This window comes from Lontra canadensis, unplaced genomic scaffold, assembly GCF_010015895.1.
Source record: "Lontra canadensis isolate GAN:19392208 unplaced genomic scaffold, GSC_riverotter_1.0 scaffold65, whole genome shotgun sequence".
Lineage (NCBI taxonomy): Eukaryota > Metazoa > Chordata > Mammalia > Carnivora > Mustelidae > Lontra > Lontra canadensis.
Window position 1 is genome coordinate 319,607 of NW_022631059.1, and position 22,320 is coordinate 341,926.

The following is a 22,320-nucleotide window of genomic DNA, read 5'->3' on the forward strand; positions in this document are numbered from 1 at the left end:
GACTGAAGAGCTTCACCTGCTTCCCGGCTGCCTCACCCTCTCCCGAGAGCGTGGGCCCAAGGCAACAGGATCCCAGTGGACTGATCTGCCGCTCCTCTGACCTTCACGAATGCAGAGAGACGTACCACACAAGCTCACATGGGTTCTTCCCCAAAGGAATGCTTTATTGACAAAGTCCCCATTATCCACTTTAAGGAAAAGATGAATCAGTTACTACACTTGCGTCCTGCCTTCTCACCACACCCCATCCGTGATTCTAACCCTGAAGAAAAAACACCAAATGCTGTTCTTCCCATGGCGCCAGCACAGACCGCAGTCCACCCAGTGTGTCTGAAGTGACCAGCGGACACTCGGCTTACCAGAGGACACCACGGTCTACTAGAGTGGACTCTGCGTGTGCACAGGTGCGCTCTCGGCCTGCTGGAAGCCAATAAGGCACGGAGCTGCCCCTCCAGACACACCCCATGCGTGGGGCCCTGACCACAAGGCTGCTGGGGTGTGGCAGCTTCAGAATGGGAATGAGATCTTTGTAGCTCCTGAGAAAAGGCGAAAGCAGAGTCCCAGCTGACCCGATGCAGGGCTCATCTGCTTCTCACTTGTCCCCAGGGTGCAGCAAACGGGCATGCTGGAGCCGAGCCATCTGTGGAGGGTGCTGGCTTCTGCTTCTCCTGCCCACCCCACGTCCACCCCCAGAGGACCAGAGCCCTCTGGCTGGCAGGAGCTACCCCGGTCCTTGAGGAGAGAGAAGCAAGCTTCATACACTGGAATGCAGTGCATCTGCTGAACAAAACACACCAAGGGTCCAAGCATGCTGCCCTCCGGGCTAGACGCAGAAGTCTACACAATGCTGGAAACCCACTGAAGAACCCTTATTTTCATATAAAAAACATTATAAACAAATAAAGCATATTGCAATGTAAGGCTTGTATGTCAGCTTGAGTCCAAAGAAATAATGTTTTCTAATGGAGACTAAAGCTGCTTTGCTTGGCTTAAATTTTCGAAAAATTCGCTGCATTTAAAAAATAAAGAATCTGCTTTTGTTAGAGCTAGATCATTAGTGTAAGAATTAGGCGCTGTTGATAACCAGGTTCTTGCTGGAGGGTTTCAAAAATTGGAGAGTTTTCTCATTTAGCATTTGAAATAAAAACTGAAGATCAGAGGACTTTCTGGACGAATCTTTCTTCCGCAGATTCCTTCTATAACTCACGAAAGGGGAGGCTGAGGAAATACCACTTATTTTATGCTTATCACTCTCCCGTTCCTTCCACGTTCTCGCGAACTAACAAGACCGCCAAAGGGCCCACTGTCCTGTCAACTCCCTGCACCCCAGGAAGGACGGCACAGTGGTCTGCATCGACCAACTTCAGTGGAAAGCATCTGTGTACAAGACCGCGTTCTGTAGAACTCATGCGAACACAGCAGCCGCGTCTACATGGGAATGGCAGGACCCTCCTCAAAGCCAGCTCGGTGCATCCACCCGAGGTCTGATGGGCTGCTCCGCTACAGCGTCGCGGCTGTGACGATGAGGGCGGGCTTGCACTTCTCCATGGCCGGGCAAAGCTGGGATGGGCTTAGAAAGGCGTGTGATCAGGCAGGGGCTTGGCGCCACTCCCGGTCAGGGAGGGCAGGTTCTCAGTGCCATTCTCTCTGCCACCTACAACCTTAGACTACAGATGGGGAGAAAAAAATCGAGAAAAAAAATAATAAAACCTGAGACAGAGCACACAATGCTGGCACGCCCTAGGCCTTGCTGGGAACCCCAGCTGTTCCGCTCTCTACAAAGTCTACACCACATCAACACCAACGGGCGATAAAGAGGAACAAATCCCCGACACGGGCAACAGGCTGGCAGTATCTCTAGGGGTTTAGGCTGTGTAGAAAGAGCAAATCTTCAAAGGCTCCACGCTACACGGTTCCAATCCTAGGACATTCTGGCAATGACAAGTCATCAAAACGGAGAAAAGATGAGCAGTGGTGGGGGCAGGGCTAGAAGAAGGTGAGCCCCAGGAAGGACCGTTGTGGGGATGACACCACTCTCCACCATGACTGTATCACTGTCCTATCCGGTGGTGCTACTGTGAAACGCGGTCACTGGGGAAACTGCGGAAAAGGTACAAGGACCCTCTGCGTTAGTTCCTGTCACCGCACGTGAATCTACGGTGCCCAAGTACATCTACGTAAAGGACGCGTCGCGCCCCACCCCAACAAGCCAAGTGAATGGTCCAGAGAGAGTTACCTTTATGTTCCCAACTCGGTCTTCAAATGACTTGAAGGTGGCAGAATTCCTTTAAAGAGAGAGAGAAGAGGTCAGTGTAGGGAGCAAGCGGCTGTGCCGCCCCCTCAATCTATAGGGCTCAGGGTCGGGACCAGCCTCCAGAAAGACCCCCAACTGTATCCCGAGACATTAAAAATGGGACACCCCAAAAGGGAGGGGGGCATGTGCCCCGAACATGGCCCCGATAAGGTCATTCTGGAGGCCTCCAGGTCGGAGAAGGCCAGCCACAGCCACCCACTGCAAGAAGAGAAGACCGCACACTGCCAGCGGGTGAAACGCAACTTCACACGGGCAGACTGCAGACCCCTCGCCTGGGCAGTAGGTGGGATGTGGGACGCGTTTCTGCTGTACCCTAAATACACACTGATGGGCCACCCAGACGTCATAGAGAGTCCCAGGTGTTCCTGACACAGATCTCTCACAGAAGTCCAGCAAAGGAAAACCGAGGACAATTCTGGAACAAGGGAGCGAGGAAGTGGCAGAGGAAGAGAAAGCGGGCCAGCCCCAGCCCCACCCAGCACCCTTTCCACAACCAACTCCAGCCTCTCTGGCTCAGCTCCTCCCGGTACCTCGCGCCCCTAGGGGCAGCCTGGCAAGGACCCCCAGCCACAGCAGAGTGTCCTGTAACAAGGATGGTGGCTCTGCGGCTGCCCCACCATGGACAACACACCATGGGAGGTTTCAGAACAGGCCACGGCTCTGGGTGTTCTGAGGAGACCAGGACTCCCCTCCAGATGCAGATAAAAAAGTTTCCATAATAGGCCCAGAAGGACCTCAAGCCTCCTGGCTGCCATGTACGTGTAGGATTCTCTCTGCCCCCCACCCCCGCGGCCCAGCCCCATGGGCAGCCCTGGAAGCTTCCAGATGGGAGCCCGTTGGTACAAGGCTCTCCTCTGCGCCTCACCCCACTAGCTCTTTAGCCTAGAAGGGATCTTTGCAACCCGGGCCCACAGGAGGCTGCCAGGGGAAGGCAGTCCTTGGCTCAGCATCTGGGACGTGTGAGGCTGACCGGCAGGCCTCACCCACTCCCACCCAGCCCCCACTCGGGCTCTGAGAGCTCCGGGGCACGAGTGCACGTTACCTCATGGCCGGCATACTTATCGAGTGGCGGAGTGAAGAGCTGCTACTTGGAAGCATGGGAGAAGCAGAGAAGGAAGTAGGAGTTAACGCAGGAACGAGACTGGCCACCACCACGCCCATTAGCTTGTCCACACAGACCCCTGCCTTTGCAGGGTCGGTGAGCTCTGGCCACAGCACACAGAAGGGCTCCCTACACCAGGAGGAAAACTCAACCCCAGGCTTCTCTCCCTGGCCTCCAAAGCTGCCCCAGAAATGGCACAATGCTAAGGGACAACTTTAAGATAGGAAACGAAGAAGACCTAGGCCTGGGCGTCAGCCGTCCTTACTCCACCTCACAGCAAGTGAAGGGACTTTTTGGTAAAAGAGGAACAAGCAGGTCGCGTAAGTAAAAATATTTACAATCAAACATTGTTCTGGATTTGGGCTCCAGGCCTGGAGCGGGAGGACGCTGTGATGGGGCAGCAGCGCTGGCATCAGGCTAGAAAAGCACGACCGCATCAGCACGGAGCGGGGGCCACTCAGAGGGGTCCCAGTGCTGCCCACCGCTCTCACAGGATCATCTCACGGGACCATCTCAACCCGCAGGGACAAGACTGCTTCTCATGGGGAGGAGAAAACAGGAGCCGGCATTTTGGAGAAAGCAGCACTGACCACAAGAGCGAGAGGGTCAGCATGACCCTCCTGCACGAGGAGGTCTCCCCTCAGGAATCCGCACAGGTGGGGGCCGCGGGACGAGCTCGGTGAGGCTGGGCTGCGGGCTGGCAAGGAGTCACACGGTCACAGCCCGAGGAGCACCAGGCAGGCAGAACACCAGGCGGGCCCCCCGCTGCCTCTTCCAGCGCAGCCTCCCACGGGCCAGCCAGACACCACCCTGCCCTGCGTCAAGAGAAGAACCTTCCAGAGGTAACGTCCAGCAGCAGTCTTACCTAAAGGAGTGTGAGAACGGACGAGCCCTGAAAGGCGGCAGCAGGAGGAGAAGAAATGCAATGTTAGGAAAGGGAGGCCAGGGTCCACCCCAACCCCTCCATCAAGTTCTGGGAGGCCACGCAGGGACCCCCGTGACCACCCCCAGTCCTCACACCATCAGGGAGAGCAGGACGTGCACCCTGTCTCCTCTCCCCAAGCCCCAAGTCCGTGACAGGCACATGACCACACCTCCACGACCCCACCTGGGTCACAGACGAGGCACCGTGTATCGTATCTGTGACTCTGTCTGGAGTTAGAGGGAAGAACCCACAAAGAGCAGAGCAGGGCAGAGGTGAGCTGAGGGACCGCCCTCAGGGTCTGCGTGTGCCACTCCCCAGGGTCCGCCAACAATCTCCACAGCGACAGACCAGCCTCAACGTGGACATCATCCCCGAAGCAACACAGCCACGTGGGTGGGCAGCAGGCCTGCCATCTCCAGGTGGAAGGAGCAGGAGCCTGAGGGTTAGGGGAGGCACGGGCCTTCACAGGTCACCAGACAGAGAGACCCACCCCTGCTTGAACCCAAATCCAGCTCTCTCCCAGCCGCCACCTCGTGCCCCAGGGCACGCAAAAAGCCTCAGGCCAGGGCTGCTCCCGGATAGGCCCATGGAGGACACCGATGTGGGGCAAATGTCTAACACATATGCACTTCCCTACACCTCATTTCCGTTCTCAAGAAGCGGTAAACTCTGAGCCTCAGCTCCAAACTGGGGAGGCTAACGGGCCGTGGCCTCAGAAAGCACCTGAGACAACACAGCAAGGAAGCAGCGGCCACATCGAGGTGCCAGACTTCACCGCGTCCCCGAAAACACAGCAGAATAAAACCAAAGAGCCCCAAGGTGAGGTACAGCAGCAAATGGGACAGTCCCTCTGGGCACATGCAATAGGACCGGGTCCCTCCCGCCAGCCGGCCTGTGCGTGTGAAGCACAGTGCTAACACGACACACAGGGAGGCCACGGGCCACAGGCCACGGGTCAGCAGCGAATGCCAGGTCCTGGCGCCAAGAGCGGGAACGAAGGAACAGACGCCGAGCCGGGCCGGAGCCCGCGGCAGCCCCACCACAGCTGCTCCCAGCAGCGCCAACGCTCTGCGTGCACTCGACCATGAGTGGGGACACGCAACAAGAGCAACGCCCAAAGTGACAGGGGACACGCTTACTGAGCACGTACCGCAGGCCGCGAAGATGCTCACTGCCTGCCTCAAGTGCTGTCACCAGCCTGGCATTCCGAGCGAAGAACAGGTACCACCCGACACATGGCTTGCCCCGCGGCCTGGGGACAGTCCGCGTGAATCCGCAGCCCTCCCTGGGAGCAAGGCCTGGCCCCCAGTGGCGTGCGATCGGTCTGTCCCAGGCTGACCACAGCAGGTACCCCGGAGTGCAGCAGCGACGGCCCATCTAACTCACATGACATGCGCTATAGGCGCACACCCACGCGGTCTCAGCCGGTTTCTGTGAAGCCCACGGGGCAGCCGCCGCGGACCCTCCCTGCCGTCGGCTCGGAGCCATGGCGGGTAGGGCCCGAGTCATCACAGCCACTGTGGACAGGCCTGAGTCTACAGGCTGACCCAAGAGGACCCCCGGCCATACCACAGCCACTCAGGAGCTGGACCAGAGCACCGAGGAGACACACAGACCACGTACTGACTGTTCGGAGTCTCCGAATGTCTGAAATTTTTCAAAATAAAAATCGGAGGGGGACTAATTCCATCAACAAACAGAAGGTGGGCACGGCCCTGGGCAGAAGCCGACGGGGGAGGGGCTGTGCCTTCACCCCTGGCCGTGCGGCCAGCGCGCAGCCCCCACCTCGAGGCCCCACGAGGCAACTGGCGGGCCTGTGCGGGGAGGAAATGCCTAACCTAAGCAGGCAGGGAGGCAGCCCACCCGAGGGTAGGAGGGGAGCGGCTTCCGAGCGGGACGGGGCCCGGCTGCTGCGCTCAGCACACCAAGCCCACAGGCACCACCACACTGTGCTTCTCCACTGTGAGAAGACAGAGGACTCAGCATGGGCTGGGGGCCGCGGGGAGGCGTTCCCCGAAATCCCGAAATGAGGGGACCGGGGCTGCGTGTGGGTCAGGGGCCAGGGCAGGGCTGGGCGGCAGCGGCCAGGTGCCTGCCGCGGTAAGGAAGCCCTCCGCACGGCTGCTGGCTAGTGCACGCTTCGCTCTAAGCATCCCGGGAAGGACGCCTTGCCAAGGGCAAACGAGGTGGTGGCCGAGCCAGGATTCACACTGTGGCCTCGGGCCCCAGGGTCCAATCCCCTCGGCTCAGTGCAGCGTAGCCAGAGACATGGCGGGTGCAGCCCCGGAGCCCAGAGCAGGAAAGGCTGGGTGAGCCACAGCCACCAGGCTGCGTGTGGGTGCTGCCACGTGTGCTCAGAGGCCCCTCTGATGGCCGTGCAGGTCTCCTCAGCTCTGGGGGAGACCACTCAGCCGGGGCCCCTGGCACACGGCCGCACACACTCTGTGATCTGGGCCAGGCAAACATTCCAAGGCAACAACACGCTTCCCCCAGCCCCACCCCACCGGCCGGCCTACCCAGAGTGATGCCCCACCCTGACACTAACACCAAAGGGGGGCCACCTTCCCTCTGAGGAACTTCAGTGGGATGCACCCAACTCCACGGATCCCAAGCGTTAGAAGTTGCCCAGAAGAAACCACCTCCTCCCCCAAGAAACACAGGAATGGCAAAGAGGCCGCCCACAGAAAAGGGACCATGCACTGACTGGTCCAAGCTGGTGGGCTCACATCTGTGGGTGCCAAGAGGCCCTGAGGGGTATGCATCTGAGCCCTAGGCCCCTGAAGAGCCCCCAGCAGCTCTAAAACCCCTAAACCCTCACCTGACTTGCCCACGCCGACTACAGCATCTCACCTCATGTCCCCAAGCTTTCTGCTAATGGCGGAGCCCACGGTGGACAGGGCAGCCGACGTCTTCTGTCCCGCCTGGGAGAGAGTCTCTTGAGTCTTCTTGTAGCTGAGAAGAAATACCAGTTGAACCAACCCAGAAGGAGGAGCAGTCATCAAGCGTAAGCCAAGGACGCCAAGTGCCCAGAGTGTGCCCAAAAGAAGGAGAGAGGAGCCGTTAGTGAGCACATGCCTGGCCCACCAGGGAGGGGACCGACCACAGGGACCTTAGCGGCACAGCCAGGTCTCAACCTCCCAGATCTGAAACAACTGTTTTCTGACCTCATTCTGCCTCACCTAAAACTCAGGTGCCCACTTCCCTTGATCTCTCACCACGCTGAGTGTCTGCCTCCTGCCATGAAGACAGCCCTATAGGGGCCCTGGGTCTGGGACAGAAAACAGAAAAACCCCCTTGTTCTGCTAATCTGGGAAGCTTCTTATGTCAAAACACCAGCACGCCCATGAGCGGGGCAGGATGCACTTGACAGTGTGGACATGGGGCCCCCTGTCCCGTGCTGTCTCACAACACCCTTTCGGCGCCGCAGGACCTTCACCCCAGGCCACCGTTCTCAGTGCCTAGGGGAGCCTTGGATCACAGAACAGACCACCCTTTCCGTGCCCTCCTGCCCCATCCACCTGCACGCAGGTTCGTCCCAGAAGACACACGGGTCCATGACCTCAATGTCCGTGCGATGGCCATGGAGAAGGCAAGGACACCGTTAGGCCACCTGGAGAGCTAACACGTGGTCCTGCCAGCCCTTGTCCAGCTGCCGCCATGAACAGCAGACACAGCCGCCCGAGGCCGAAGGCTCCTTTCTGGCCAACCAAGCAGCCCTAAAGAAACGGCTTGTGATGGCCGGGATCTCAGGACACCAGCCTATTCTCTGAAATCACTTTCTGAGGGCTTGTTGGTGTCCCCAGGTCACGGGGGAAGGTCAGACAGCACACACCTCAGGTCCTCGGAAGTCCTCCCCCCATCCGCTCCCCAGTGCCATCTGCAGGATGCCCCACTGGGAGTGCCTGCTGCCCCCCTCCCTCTCCTCCCTCCTGACCACACTAGGTGGGGTTCTGCCATGACCCCCCCACGCCACCCCATCTTGGGGGGGGTTCCAGCCTTGCACACTCCTGGGAGGGCCTCCCTCAACTGGGCAGGCACTCTTCACAGCACCATGGGGCTCAGGCTTCTCTGGTGCCCAGCAGAGCTCAGGACTCAGAACATGCGCTTTCTAGCCAGAGTTTGAAAACATGTTGAAGTCACTAGAACAGTGAGTTTATCTTAGTTTCCAGGAAGGTTCACAAATCCCAAAACATACTAATAATGGAGAAAAAATAATCTAAAATCTTTACTGTAAGGGCACCTGGGTGGCTCAGTGGTTAAGCATCTGCCTTCAGCTCAGGTCATAACCCCAGGACCTGGGACTGAGCCCTGCGTCGGGCTTCCTACTCAGCAGGGAACCTGCTTCTGTCTCTCTCTCTCTCTCTACCCCTCCCCACTGCTCGCTTGCTCTCTTCCAAATAAATAAAATCTTTAAAAATTTTTAAAATAAAATCTTTACTGTAAGATTTGCTCTGGATTTCCTGAAGGCATTAACTAAAAAAGCCTCTAATTCTGAATCCAACCTTCAGCAAAATCTGACTATCAGAAATCCCACCCCACCCCACCCCGCCTGCGACAGAAACGTTCACAGAACTGAGCATGAATGGAAACAAACCCCAAGTAGGAATGCAGGAGCCCATACAGCTCCATGGCTGGGATCCGGACAGGCCCCCCAGCAGAGGGGCCGACCACAGCTGGTTCCCACGACGAGAAACCCAAGTGCACACGCTCCTTCCGGGAGAGTTTCCACACACTCAGCTGTAACCCTCCAAGGCGCCTTCCCACCTGATGGAGCCTAAGCCAGGAGCCGCCACCTGCACCATACTTTGTCTCAGGGTCAGCAGAACTGTGGCAATAAAGGGCTCTTGCAGTAAGCCTTTGGGCCCCCTCACCCTCACGCCCAGCTGGCGAACTGCTTTCATGTCAAAATGAGTTAAAACAGATTACCTGCAAGAAACAGGCTGGGAGGCACGGTTGTTATTTGTAAAGCACTAAGCACGAAGTAACTAATGGCACTATTTAGTTTCAGAAACGCAAATTCAGAAAACGTCTTCCAGCCATCTCTCGTGAACCAACGAATACGTAAGACCCCGTGGCCCTGTCTGTTGCAGTGAAAGAGTCCGAAGCAGAGGCTTGAAGGCAAAGTCTGCACAGAGTGTCTGTGCCCACGGGGAAGCTGCAGCTGGAGGGACCACAAGCCTGGGCTGCGGACTGCCGGTGACGAGCAGGTCCTGAGGGGACTCAGGTCAGAGCCAGCCACCAGACGACAGACAGCAGGGACCCTCGCGATGGGCCACTGTGATGGGCAGCGGCCCTGCTGGAGACTCAACAGGGTGGAAGGAGGAGTCACAAGTGACTCCTTCAGAGACGGGAACCCCCAAACTGGGGCAGATGCAGAAGTGGAAGCCACGCTCAGGCGGAGACAGGGCCGGGGGCCGAGGCCGAGTCTGGACGCAGGTAACTCGGGCCCAGACATGCTCCACAGTGCTAGACTGAGCCGCCCCGGCCAGCACCCCTCAATCACTCGTGCCTCTCCGGAAACCAGAAGTGTAGAACCCCACAAACTCCAGGCTCCCGCCGTCAGTCAGGGTGGGGCATCTGCCAGAGGTGCTCGCTCCGGGATCTTCCCTTGGGGGCTGCTCCCACTTCCAACTCGGCGGGGGCCTGACCGCAGAGAGGCTTACAGCGCCCCGACCACAGTGAGAGTCCAGTGAGACCCACGCCGGGTCCTCCACACCGGGCCCTCCTGCTGGGGGGCTGTGAACTACAAAGACTCAGACCTGCACCGCTGGGCACCCCCTTACACCAGGAAGGAGCAGCCGGACAAGCTGATACCATCTATGTCTGTGCTTTCTGTCACACACAACCAAAGGACTCAACATGCCAACCAGTGGCCATGGAGTTCACCTGGTGCCACACGCACACGACTGCAGCTCTGTCCCCCAGCAGACAGAGCCCAGGGAGGCACCCGTGTCACAGCCAAGAGAAGACAGGACGAGAGCACCAACACTGCTTCTGCCCAGCACGGCCTCACGACAGCCAGCTTGGCAGGCACACACATGTCTGGTTGACAGGGATCCCTCGGGGGCAGTCATACCCACCAGTGGCCTCCCACAGCGATGACCAGCCAGGCACCTTCGCCCCAGAGAGCGCAGAGCAGCCAATGTTTTTAGTCACCCCACCCCGAGCTGGGTCACCGTCCCCCTGGGCTGTCCCTGCAGAAATGCTCCAGCCCCCGGAGCTTTACGGTGCCAACTCCTCCACCAGCGCGGCTGGGGTGAGGCCTCACGGGAACGGCCGCCACCCGCGAGGCGCCTGGGAAGGGCCATCCCACCGGCCACTTCCATGCCAGAGCCACAGGCTTGTCAGAGGAGTCAGCGGTGTAACTATCTGAAACAGCACTGTAGCGACCTCACACCACCTGGTGTCACAAACGGCACCAAAGTCCCCTAAGGCTCTTTTTGGGTTAAGTCCGCACCATGAGCCTGCCTGGCACCCAAACTGCACAGGTGACAGCTGCTGTCTCAGCCTGGAGAGCACCAGCAACGTGGAGCAGGCATCGTCCGACACAGCCCCGAAGACACAGCGCACAGGGTGTGGCCAGGACTGCTCTCACCCCAAACCGCACAAACGGCGGGACCCGCCAGAGTGCCCTGGCACCCAGCCCCCCCGGGGACACCAAGCTGCCGAGACCCCAAGCACGGAGCCAGCTGACCTGGGAGCCCAGGCGCCGGGAGGACCAGCTCTGTAACAACTGTTCCCTTCCAGGCAGATCGAAGGCCTGTTGGCCAAGCTCTCTGGGAGACACCGCAGCACTTCCTCCTCGACAAGAGATGGAAAACAGTCCCAGAAAGCCATGATCTGGTAACGTGACCCCACTCAGTTCAAAGGCACTAGAATCAGATTGGAGCACAAGTAACAGAAGTGCTATCTCCTTGTGTAAAGATCTCAGATAAACACAGCTTTGGCAGACGCGAAAACCCATCTGTGTTGTTTCCTACTCTGCTCATATTCCACGTGGCTGAGAGCTCGGTGCCCCTCAGACCAAAGCGACCCCAAGATCCCACCAGCACGGCCCGTATGGCAGCCCTCCCTCAAGAACCCCTCAGCGGGAGCCCCGTCCGCAGGGCAGAGAAGACCAAAGCAAGCCCCAAGTCACCATCGGCTTCAGCCCAGACGGGGCGTAGCCACTCTGCCTGCTCGCAAGGCTGAGGGGCGCCTGCCAGCCGGAGGTGCCGCGCAAGCCCCACCAGGCCTCTCCTCCAAGGGACGCGCCCGTGCCAGCCAGATGGAGGTTTTCAGTGCAGTCTGTGGCCGAGCGAATTTCCTTCAGCAACTGCACCATTTCATGAGAGTTTTACTTTCATTTGTGTTTAAGAAAAATCACATTAGGGACGCCTGGGTGGCTCAGTGGGTTGAGCCTCTGCCTTTGACTCATGTCATGATCTCGGAGTCCTGGGATCGAGTCCCGCATCGGGCTCTGCTCTGCGGAGAGCCTGCTTCCTCCTCTCTCTCTCTGCCTGCCTCTCTACTTGTGATCTCTCTGTCAAATAAATAAATTCTTAAAAAAAAAAAAAAAAAAAAAAAAATCATATTAAAAATAAAACACCCCCGAACACCAAAACCAGGTCTGTGCAAAGTGCGCACAGCCTCCCTGTCCCTAAAAGGAGTGTCAAGAGGAAGCGAAGGAGAGAAGTGCTGACGGCAGAGGCACTCACAGGTCTGACTGGGTCACCTTCTCATTCCACTCTCCAAGTTTCTCAGAAGTTTTCACATAGCTAAAAACAGAAAGTCTGTGGTAAATTATTTAGAACAATATTTCAACTAAGGTTTCGAACACAAGTGAAATCCCATGGAACACAGAAGAGGGCTGGATAGCAGGAATGGCGGGTCTCCAGCCTGCCTGAGAACGGGGTCTGTCCCTCCTCTCAGCACCTGCTTGAGGCCAGGGGAAGCCCATGGCAGAACCAACCGGTCCTTTTCCTATCATGCCCATCCGACCCTGGATGATACATTTCAGAAGAGCCATGTAGCTACACTTCCCAAGTTCAGAGAGCTGCGTCACATCTGGTCAGAGGTCTTGGGGTCGTGACCATGTCCTGCTCGTGAGGACTCGAGTTTGCTTCAGCAGATGGGGGATCATAGGAAAATCAGTCTCATTAAGGACCTAATGAGCTTTCTCTCACATTCAGACCCTGAAATATATTCTTCTCAATTTCTGCTTGGACACTAGCTAGTGTATCCACCTGCCTTCTTCTAAAAACATGTGGACTCTAAGCTCTTCCCACGCATACCAGCTGCGAGATCAAGGACTCAGCGCCTCTGGCTGGCTGCTAGCACACAGGCATACTGAGTCCCCTAGGACTTAACCTCCCATTGACGTGGCAAGGGCACCAATCTGGTGAACGACCTCCGCCCACCAGGGGCACCTCTGCTGCAGGCAGGTACCTACGCGTTAGAGACCTGCACGTCATGCCAGCTCCTGGACAGGTTCTGCTTCAGGCCCTCCAAGGCAGAGAGGCCCAGCTTCCTTTTCAGCTCTGCACAGTGCCTCTCCTTGGCTGCCAGGACCTGGCGCAGAGTGACAATTTCCTCTTCCACCTATGAAAGCACATAGTTGGTTAGCTACCGCTACTGCGGGACGTGACGGACGCCCCCGCCCCCACACACTGCAATGAGAGGGTTCTCAGAATTATGGACAAACTTTCCGCTTACAGAAACATAAACTGTCTTAGGAACAGAGTCTATGTCACGCAACTGTTCTGTTTTTATCTGGTACTAGCACCCCAACTTCTTCAGGAAGACTGTCCCATCCCCCTAAATCAAGTGGTTCTGGTGGGGCTACCAAGCACTGTGCCCACCCATGGATCCCCAAGCAAGGCCTGTCACAGCTCTCCCCTGGACTGGGCACAGCTGTCAGAAGAGACCAGCCCCTCTCCCTCCAGGCTCCGAGTCTGGGCCCAGAAGCTGGAACTGCTGGCAGCCAGGCCCCATCCACACTGGGAAGGAAGTGGAGCTGACAGACAGACAGATGGCCAGAGACCCAGGTGACAGAGCAACAGCCTTATGACTACATGTATGTTCCTGAGGTTTGCTCCAGGGCTTGGGAAAGGCAGTCACCCGAGCCAAAAGTAAATTCTCTTTTGTGCTTAAGGTAGTATGAATTGGGTAACAGAAAGAATCCTGACAATAAAGACCTGAACCTTCTCGGGTCCTCAAAAAAGAACGCGGCCCGAAAAAGCAGCGTCCTCTAGAGCGTAACGGCTCCAGAGGTCTGTTTCCAACTGCTGTGCTGATAGCTGCCGTAAGAAAAAAAAAAGTCCTTCTCTTTAAAAAAGTGATGGCTTGGAGCAAGATAACAAAAAGTAGCTCAGAGCCTTACACCACTAGGTTTTCCATCAGAAGATAGCTGAAACAGGAAATAACTTATAAGCAGGGTCATCTAAGGCCAGACTGCTACCAGTTACTCCAGCAGTAGCGACCAGTGACCAGAACATTCCACATACAGTGTGACCACCGACAGAGCTTGAGGGTGTGCAATCCAGCTGTCTTGGGGGGAAGTGCACACTGAGAATTTTAAGTGACACTGAGCTTCTCCACTCTGCAGCTCAGCTCTGAAATGACCCAGTGCAAAACACAAGCCTGGCTGCGCTACCTGCGGCGAGTCCCTAACCTTCCCTCGGCTCAGAAACAGCTGCAGGTTCTCCCCTGATCTGAGACCTGGGCGTGGGCTGAGGCTTATCTGCACAGCAAGGTCTGTTTAGACTCAGGATGCATCAACACAGGTTCGTCTCTGGAGACTGAGCAGGGCTGTGACAGGCAGCACATCAGCTTCTGCCTGACCCGAGGCTACACTCGGGTATTAGCAAATTCACGATGCCAGACTGTGAATCCCACGTGAGTCACCGTTGGAGTCTGCATCACACGGTAAAAAGATATGTCCGTGGCAGCTGCTATGAGTAAAACATATACTTGAAGATTTTGGCTTTTAATTACCATTTCCTCTTAAAAGATTCACTTTAAAAAGATCACATGAAGCACTTTTTTACAGAAGTAGTATTTTTAAAAGGAAAATGGAGATCTAGGGACGGATAAATGTGTGGAGTCTGGAAACTATCAAGTGTTAATTCCAACAAAGAAACTCCCCTCGCTGGTGGGCTCAGAGCAGCTGTCCAGTGTAGACACTCTCCTCACAGACTCCCTACGGGATGCCAAGCACACACAAAGCCACCACAGAGAGCGGTTTCTGTGGGACTCTGGGAACGACCTCCCAGGGCAATTTCTGCAGAGCACAACTAGCCCTATGGCCCCCTCAGGCTAATGAGGGGGCCTGAACTCATCGTCCCCCCCAAGAGAGATGGCCAAGACACAGCACCTTTGCAAGCTCAGCCCTAAGCTCCTCCTCCTCAGCCTCAGTCAGACCCTCAACAGCAGGAGTCTGGGCAGCCACCGTTGTGTCGACAGGGACATCTGTCATGGAGTCGGACAGCAGACCTTTGTTAGGAGAATTCAGGTTGATATCTGCCAGAGACAAATAAGGTCAGAAAGTGTCAATGAGAAGTTACAGAAAGGGGCGCCTGGGTGGCTCAGTCGTTAAGCATCTCCCTTAGGCTCAGGTCATGATCCCAGGGTTCTAGGATTGAGTCCTGCACTGGGCTCCTTGCTCAGCGATAAACCTGCTTCTCCCTCTCCCACTCCTCTCGCTGGTGGTTCCCTTTCTTGCCGTCTGTCAAATAAATCTTGAGGAGGAGAAGGAGGAGAAGAAGAACAAGAAGAAGAAGAAGAAGAAGAAGAGGAGGAAGAGGAAGAAGAAGAAGAAGAAGTAGTAGTAGTAGTTACAGAGAAGTAGATAGGGAAGAGGTCTCCACCAAGGAAGAAAGCAAGGGCGAGAGGACGGGTTATGAGGCATTGGAGGGGGGACTGTGGAGAGAACCAACACCTCTTCTCTGACAGGTTCTGCAGGGATGGCTTCGCCATCAGGCTGAGGGCATCTCAGGCCACCCAAGGTGCTACTGCAGGGCATGAGAAAGGCTGGCACAAGGCAGCCAGACCCTAACTCTGCCTCCCCCGATGACAGTGCACGCTCCGGAGACAGGAACCTTTGCTACAAACAAAGCAGTCTGACCTAACGGATCTTCCAATTTTTAGAGCCGAGAAACTTACTACAGCTGTAAACACAACAGGCACCACCAACCAGCCGATCTGCAGAGCACACGCTAAAATTACACACAAGGAGCACATGCTGCTCATCCAGGCCTGGCAGGGAGTCAGCAAAACAAAATACCCACCGTCTGTGCCCGACCCTCATTCCACAGCAACACGCAGCCAGGCGCAGAGAAAACACTGCTTCTGCCCCTCGAGACCCAGATCAGGCTCCAATTTCCAGAGTCACCATTTTCTTTCCGAATTGAAAGCATCTTCCTGTCTGCACTAAAAGTGGACAAGATCCCGCACAAGGAAACATGCGTCTGCTTTAGCTCGTCCCAGCTGCAAACCCACTGCTACGCTGCAGCACACACAGGCCGCACAGGCCAGGAAAGCGGGCTCTGCGCGGTGTCCAGCACGGTTAAAAGTAAAGGTCTGGGGCACCTCGAGGGCTCAGTCCGAGGAGCGAGCGGCTTTTGATCTTGGGGTCATGAGTTCAAGCCCCACAAGCAGAGGTGACTTAAATAAGTGAGCTTTTTTTTTAATCAGTAAGGAAAATAAACGTGAAGTCACAAAAGCGGACAGAAGGTAAAGCGTCTTCTGCCGCAGGCGTTTCCCCACCGCGGAAGTCCGAGGATCGAGGATCGGCTAAGATCCAGCGCTCCCTTCAGCTTGTGCCCTCACACGCCCGCGCCGCGGGAGCTCAGCACTTCCCGGCGCTGGGTCCGGTTCTCGGCAGAAGCACGTCTGCGTTTCAAGCCGCAGAGCTCAACCTGCACGACTCGGCTTCATCACCTCTCCCCGCCACACCGAACCTCCTCGAATTTGCTAAATGCCTTACCTTCTCCATAACCTTCTCTTCTCTTAAAACACACACGTGACCGAAATGACCCCCGACAGAGACTGGGCGCTTGCCAACCGCGCCGAGGCCAGGCACAGTCACTCGCGAGACAGGGCCTCAGCCCACGAAGGGCCTCCAGAGTGGGGTGGAGGCGCAACCTGGGGGCAGACCCCTCCGGGCGAGTCCCCGCTCGCCAGCACTGCACGGCAGTCCGCGCGCGGATCCTACAAGGGACCCTCGCGAGGGGTTATTCTGGGAACGAGAACAGGCCCGGTGAGGCCCGGCGCAGTCCGCGCTCAGCCCGTACTCCCACCGGTGTCACTACGGCGCGCCGAACGCAGACGTGCGAGTCGAGCCGCGGGAAAGCCCGCAGCGTCCCGGGCTCGGGCTCTGCGCGCTCGACCACTCCGCGAGAAGAAAGGCCTCCGGAACGCACCGGAGTCCACGCATTCCGACCCGGGCCCGCGCGGCCCTTGGACGCAGGAGCCCGGCCTCCCTTCCCAACAGCCCCGGGACGGAGGGCGGACGGGAACCCCGTCTCACGACCGCGACCCGGCCCACGCCACACCGCTGGCGCCGGCTCCGACCGCTCCCGGGCGTCTGCTCTGGAAACGGGCCTGGAGCGCGCGCTGCGCGCCCTTTCCCCCTTGAGTCAACCCCTACGCCGCCTGCGCTCCGGGCAGCGCTGCCACCCAAGGGGCGCCGCACCGCGCGCGAAGGTGGCTCCAGCGCGCCTCCCTCCGTCCTCGTGCAGGTGACCTGTCCGAGGGCCCCGCGTGGGGACGGAGGCCGGCCGACTAGGCGGACGCCGGGCGGGGGCACGAAACCCGAAACCCTGGGGACGAGGAGAAGCTTCCGGGGAGCCGGTCCTCCGAGCGGCCGAGGCGGGGGCGGACGACGCACGCCACGGCCCTCGGAGGCTGCGAGGCCCGGCGCCCGGCAGCTGGAGGAGCCACGCGGCGGGCCCAGGCGGAGGAGCGGAGGCGCCGAGCCCGCGGGTACCTTGGCCTGCGGAGTCCATGTTCGGGCCGCACGGGGGTCGGGGCCCGGGCCTGCGGCGCTGCGGAGCCGAGCGGGCCGCGCCGGGACTCGCTCGCCGCGTACACAGCAGTCAGCGGAACCGCCTCAGCCACCGCGGTATTGCGTAATCAGCGACGCGACGTCCCACTTCCGCTCCGACGCGCGCTCCGCCTTCATCCCGCCCCCACCAACGGCGCCCAATGAGAGCGCTGTTCGGCCCCAGCCCCTATTAACCGCTCCGGTCTGATTGGCCGAGGCTGCGGACGAGGCCGGAAAGGGCGGCCGGGTTCCAAGGGAATCCCTCCCACGTCGGCTCCACCAGCGAGACTCCCAGGTAGAAAGGTCCGGGGGAGCCCGGGGAAGGTGGGAAGTGGGAGGACCGTCCAACGTGGCGCTGCGGAGGCGTGGGGTTGGCCCCCTCGGAGATGCGGGGGTGTCTGCCGCGGCCGAGAAGTGCCACGGCTGACGCGCCGCCCAGACCGCCTGCGATCCCTCTGAGGCCGGACCCCGACTTCGGGATTAGCTTTTCCTTGCGGCTGCTTCTCTTTCCCCTGAAGTCCTCCCTCTTCACGGGACTCTTCGTTCAGTCGTGTGGGGCCGACGCGGGGAAAGGCGCGTCCGCGATTCGTCCCAGCCCGAGGCCGCCGGGTGCGCGCGCGCCGCGCCCCGCGGTGCTCCTCCGTCCCCGCTCACGCGGCGCGGGGAGCCAGGGGGAGCCCCCACTTTGCACATGAGGACACCGAGGTGGGGGTCGTGTGTCCGCGACCCTCAGCCGGTGAGGGGCGTCCAGCCAGCGCGGGAGCAAGAGTTGGCCGGGCTTCTCCACGCACCGGTGTGTGGGCGCCAGGCAACCCGGCTTCGCTGGAACAAGCCCCCGGGCTCCCCTCGCTGGGTCCTCGGGGCCACTGCAAGCAGCTGCTCGGATGGTGCTCAAACCCTTCAGGATCCGACCCTGCTGGGCCGCAGTCCCCCTCTCCAGCCAAGCCTTCCTCGGCAGGGAAGCCCCTTCCTCAACCCGGAAAGCTCCTCCCCTGGGGCAGCCCAGAGCTCACCTCGGCACCGGTGTCCTCTGGGCGCGCACCTGCCTGGCTCTGGCCGGCCCTGGGCTCGGTGCACTCCGGTGCTGCCGATTACGTGTCTGCCCCACTCGGCTTCCCTGAGTTTTTCCAGCTTCCCGCTCAGCCCACCTTGGCTAGCCCCAGTCCCCGCTTCATGCAGCTCGCGGCAAGTGGTAGAGGGGCGACTGCATGACAGGTGGCGGTGGCGGAGGGCCTGTCCCTCATTCTGGAGTACACCAGGAGCAATGCCCGGCTGGGTCTGGCTCAAGGGGATGCCGAGCAAGTGACGGTCGTTCCGTGCCGGCGCGTCTGCTGCCCATATGGACACGCCCCTGTGAGTCCCTGTCACTCCCAGTGTTGTCCTTGCCTGCAGAAGCCAGGCAGGTGGAGGTGCAGAGGGGACCTTACAAAGAGCCCAGCGTCACACTCCTGGTCGGGTCTGGCTGCTAAGACCTGCTTGATAAGCTTCCAGGGCTAGTGTTCCTTCACAGGTAGGGGTGACTTGTCCAGACCCAGAGCCATCCTGTACCCCAGGCCGGGTTAAGAGCACCTCCTGGGGTCCCACAGCCCGTGTTCCCACCATCCTTTTGAGGTGATCAAAGCGCCCATCACACAGTGTTGCCATAAACTGGGTCTACATTCTCTTTGGGAGCAGCCTGGAATCCACAAGTGTTTGAGGGAGAAAAGGAAGGAAGGAAGGAAGGAAGGAAGGGGGAAACGCCCCAGAGAGGGAGAGCACCGGTTCCCTGTGTTGTGCCTCGCCGTCCCTCAGACACCAGGTCGGGATCCCTAGGCAGGGCCACCTTTACTGGTTTCGGGTGCGGGGAGGGAAAGGACTCGAGGCCCTGGAGGGGCGCAAAGGCACGGAGGCGCTTGCCAGCAGCTGCAGGGCGAGGGCTACAACCTCCAGGGCAGCTGGAAGTCCTCGGGCTCCAGCGGACTGCAGTGAGTCGCCTCCACATTCCTGAGGTGTTTGCGAGCCAGGAACAGCGCGAGCTGCCGGCGCCGCCGCGGGCTCAGGCCCCGGCCCACCAGCCAGGGGAAAGAGAGCCCGTGCGGCCCCCAGGCCTGCTCGTCCTCCCGCTCGTCCTCGCAGCGCGCGTGGTAGGAGCGCAGCAGGGCCAGGCACCACTCGTCGTCCACGCGGTAGCGCGCATAGAAGGCGGCCTCCTGCGCCCGGCTGCCGGCGCGGAGCCAGCGCGTCACGACCGCGAGGCCCTCCCGCGCCATCACGACCGGGTAGCGGTGCTGCAGCAGACGCAGGAGCAGCTCGTTGCCGCGGTTGCCCTCCACGTCGCCGGACGGCAGAGGGCGCAGGTGGCCCGAGGTGCTGACCACGTCGTCCTGCGTGCGCCGCAGCAGCAGCACGGGCCCGGGGTAGCGGCACAGCTGCTCCGCCACGTTGAGGTTGAAGTGCTCCCGCACTGTGCGCACCACGAGGCCCTTCCAGCTGTGGGGCATGACCTTCAGGGCCAGCGGCACGAGGTCGTCGAAGGTGGCGTCAAGCACCAGCGCACCGAGCTCCGGGTATGTCATGGTGGCCCAGGTGGCCGTGAAGCCCCCGATGGACCAGCCATAGACCACGACGTGCGCCGGCGGGAAGTGAAGGCGGTGCAGCGCGTACTTGACCACCACGTCCACCGCGTTGGCGTCATGCTGCGGGAACGGCGCGCCCGTGCTGCCCCCGAAGCCCGGGTGGTTCCAGCCCAGCACCGAGTAGCCAGCTTCCAGGGGCGCGGACAGGCAGCCCATCTCGTAGAAGCCGGCATTGCCTTCGCAGCAGATGACGAGGCGCAGGCCGCGGCCTTGGCTGCCCGGGTGCTGGCGGCGATCCATGAACATGGTGTCGATCTCATTGCCGTCACAGGCCACCAGCTTGGCGCGCCGGCCACTGTAGCGCTCCACGAGGCGCTCTTGGCCCTGCTGCAGCAGCGGCAGCAGCGCGCGAGTCATCAGGAACATGGAGCCCGGGTACACGAGCCAGCGGCCCAGCGAGTGGGCCAGCGCGTAGCTGGCGAGCTGGCCCGGCAGCTCGCGGATCTGCTGCAGGAGGCACTGCGCCTGACTGCGCGCCCCGCGCAGCGGTCGCCCTGGCGTGTCCCCGCCCAGAGCCGCACCCCGCAGCAGCCACACGCCGGCCGCCGCCGCGGCGCACGTCAGCGCGCGGTGACCGCTGCCTCCCCCGCCGGCGGCGCGCACGTCATCCCAGCGGAAGTCCACGGGCCAGCTGCGGAAGTTGTAGGTGTAGTGGGCGGTCAGGTAGATCTTGAACACGTGCACCAGCGCCTTCACGAAGCAGACGACACACATGGGCGTCGAGGCTACGGGGCGGCCCGCGCGAGCCGTAACGCCCAGTCGCCAGGCCGGGGTCGCGGCTCTAGGCCCAGGCCCGGCCCCGCGGGCGGCTGCAGGGTTGAGAGCCGCGCAGAGCTGTCTCGGGACATGCCTCTTCAGGGCTTGGCCCTAATGGCCTTTGTGACCTGGGCCTTCCAGGGTCCAGAGGAGGCGGCCTGTGCTTGGCGAGGGCTGGCTTTGTGAGTCATTGTTGCTGGGGAAAGAGGCAACACCCGGTGATGGGCGCACAAAGGGCTCCCAGGCGCGGTGGACCTCAAGTTCTACCCCGCCCCCAGGACTCAAGCCTAGGGACTCCGCCCCAGCCACACCCTCCCCAGACCCTTCTCTGCCTGCCCCCTCCCTGGGCCCCACTTCACCTGCCTTCCATCACACCTTGACCAGCAACCACCGCTCCCCACCCCCCCCTTAACTGAAGGTGGACGGACAGGCTGGAACATCTACTGCCTTCGCCTCTTCCTGGTCAGAAGCCAGGGTCTCACTGGGAAAAACGCAGGGCTTCCCGTGGACTTGACCTAAGCTTGCTGTGGAGCTCTTTCCCGCTTGGTGAGGTACCCGCGTGGGTGGGAGAGGGAGCCAGGAACAGGCAGAAGCAGCTGTTTGGATCAGGCGGTGGGACAGTTTGCAGCGACATGGGAGTCTCCTGAAGAAGGCTGGGAGTGAGTGGCAGTTCCCTGTCCAGGGCCCCGCTAGGTGGTGGTGCCTCCAGACCTCCCAATGCAAGGTGGGGCAGCCCAGAAAATCCAATATGCTTTATCAGCCTAGGGGAGAAACTGAGTCTGGCCCGTGGGCTGCTGTTGGAGCAGCGAAGGCACTGTGTGCTCATGGCCTTACCCGGCCACCACCACCTTCCTTCCCAGGACAGGGGGTGAGCTTGGGCTGGAAACCCCCCATCTGTTCTGGATCCTCTTTCCACTGGTGCCAGCAGAGGCAGTGACCTCCAGGTAGGTCCTGCCTGGCCAGTGTTCCTCATTTTTGGCCCTTGGCCAAGCCCTCCTCCCCACTCGTCACTCAAACCACACCACAAACTGTACCTTCCTCTTTTCTGGAGGGCTTTGGTAGGTTCCTCTTTTTCCCGGGTCCTGGAGACTGCCAGCCCACCTGAGGGCAAAGGGGGCAGGGTTACAGCCAGGGAAGAGCTGGGCTCTGAGGGCTCATTCAACAGTTGCCTGGAACTGAAACAGGGAGTTTAGCAAACCTAGCCAGACCCTTGGATCCCCAGACCTGCCTCAGAGACCCAGAGCGTTCTGGGAAGTCGGAAGGGAGCTCCAGGCTCCTGCAAGCCTTCTCTGTATCTGAGTCCACTGTCAGCCCAGTCAGCCCCCACCAGGTTTGGGAAGCAGAGCTGGAGACCGTTAGGGTCCTTGGGGGTTAGGAAGCAAGAGCAGTCAGTTGAGTGAGTGAGTGAATTGGGAGCTGAATGTCCCTCCCACCAGGGTCTCCAGATAAAATGCAGAATGCCTACTTATATGTGAATTTCAGATAAACAAATACTTTTTGAGGATAAGTGTGTCCTAGATATTGCATGGGTCATACTTATATTAAAAAAAATGTTTATCTGAAATTTGACTCTAACTGGATATC

General features: G+C 59.4%; 2 protein-coding genes across 12 annotated transcripts; both read right to left on the reverse strand.

The window, feature by feature from the left end:
- Window positions 1–1,219: 1,219 nt before the first annotated feature.
- Window positions 1,220–17,448, reverse strand: TPD52L2 (TPD52 like 2). 11 transcript variants are annotated; one of them, XM_032878748.1, is made up of 9 exons: window positions 17,309–17,445; window positions 14,696–14,841; window positions 12,773–12,921; window positions 12,039–12,098; window positions 7,192–7,293; window positions 4,282–4,308; window positions 3,357–3,398; window positions 2,237–2,285; window positions 1,220–1,667 (listed from the first exon to the last, which is right to left on the reverse strand). In XM_032878748.1, the coding sequence occupies exons 1-9, from the start codon at window positions 17,325–17,327 to the stop codon at window positions 1,572–1,574; spliced, it is 690 nt and encodes a 229-aa protein (XP_032734639.1). In that variant the 5' UTR covers window positions 17,328–17,445; the 3' UTR covers window positions 1,220–1,571. The 11 variants fall into 11 exon arrangements, with proteins under 11 accessions (XP_032734639.1, XP_032734643.1, XP_032734641.1 ...); XM_032878752.1 differs by having other exon boundaries at window positions 1,220–2,100; XM_032878750.1 differs by lacking the exon at window positions 12,039–12,098 and having other exon boundaries at window positions 17,309–17,448.
- A 1,711-nt stretch (window positions 17,449–19,159) lies between these two features.
- Window positions 19,160–22,309, reverse strand: ABHD16B (abhydrolase domain containing 16B). The gene is made up of 2 exons (XM_032878747.1): window positions 21,771–22,309; window positions 19,160–20,932 (listed from the first exon to the last, which is right to left on the reverse strand). The coding sequence occupies exon 2, from the start codon at window positions 20,692–20,694 to the stop codon at window positions 19,282–19,284; it is 1,413 nt and encodes a 470-aa protein (XP_032734638.1). The 5' UTR covers window positions 20,695–20,932; window positions 21,771–22,309; the 3' UTR covers window positions 19,160–19,281.
- Window positions 22,310–22,320: the final 11 nt, after the last annotated feature.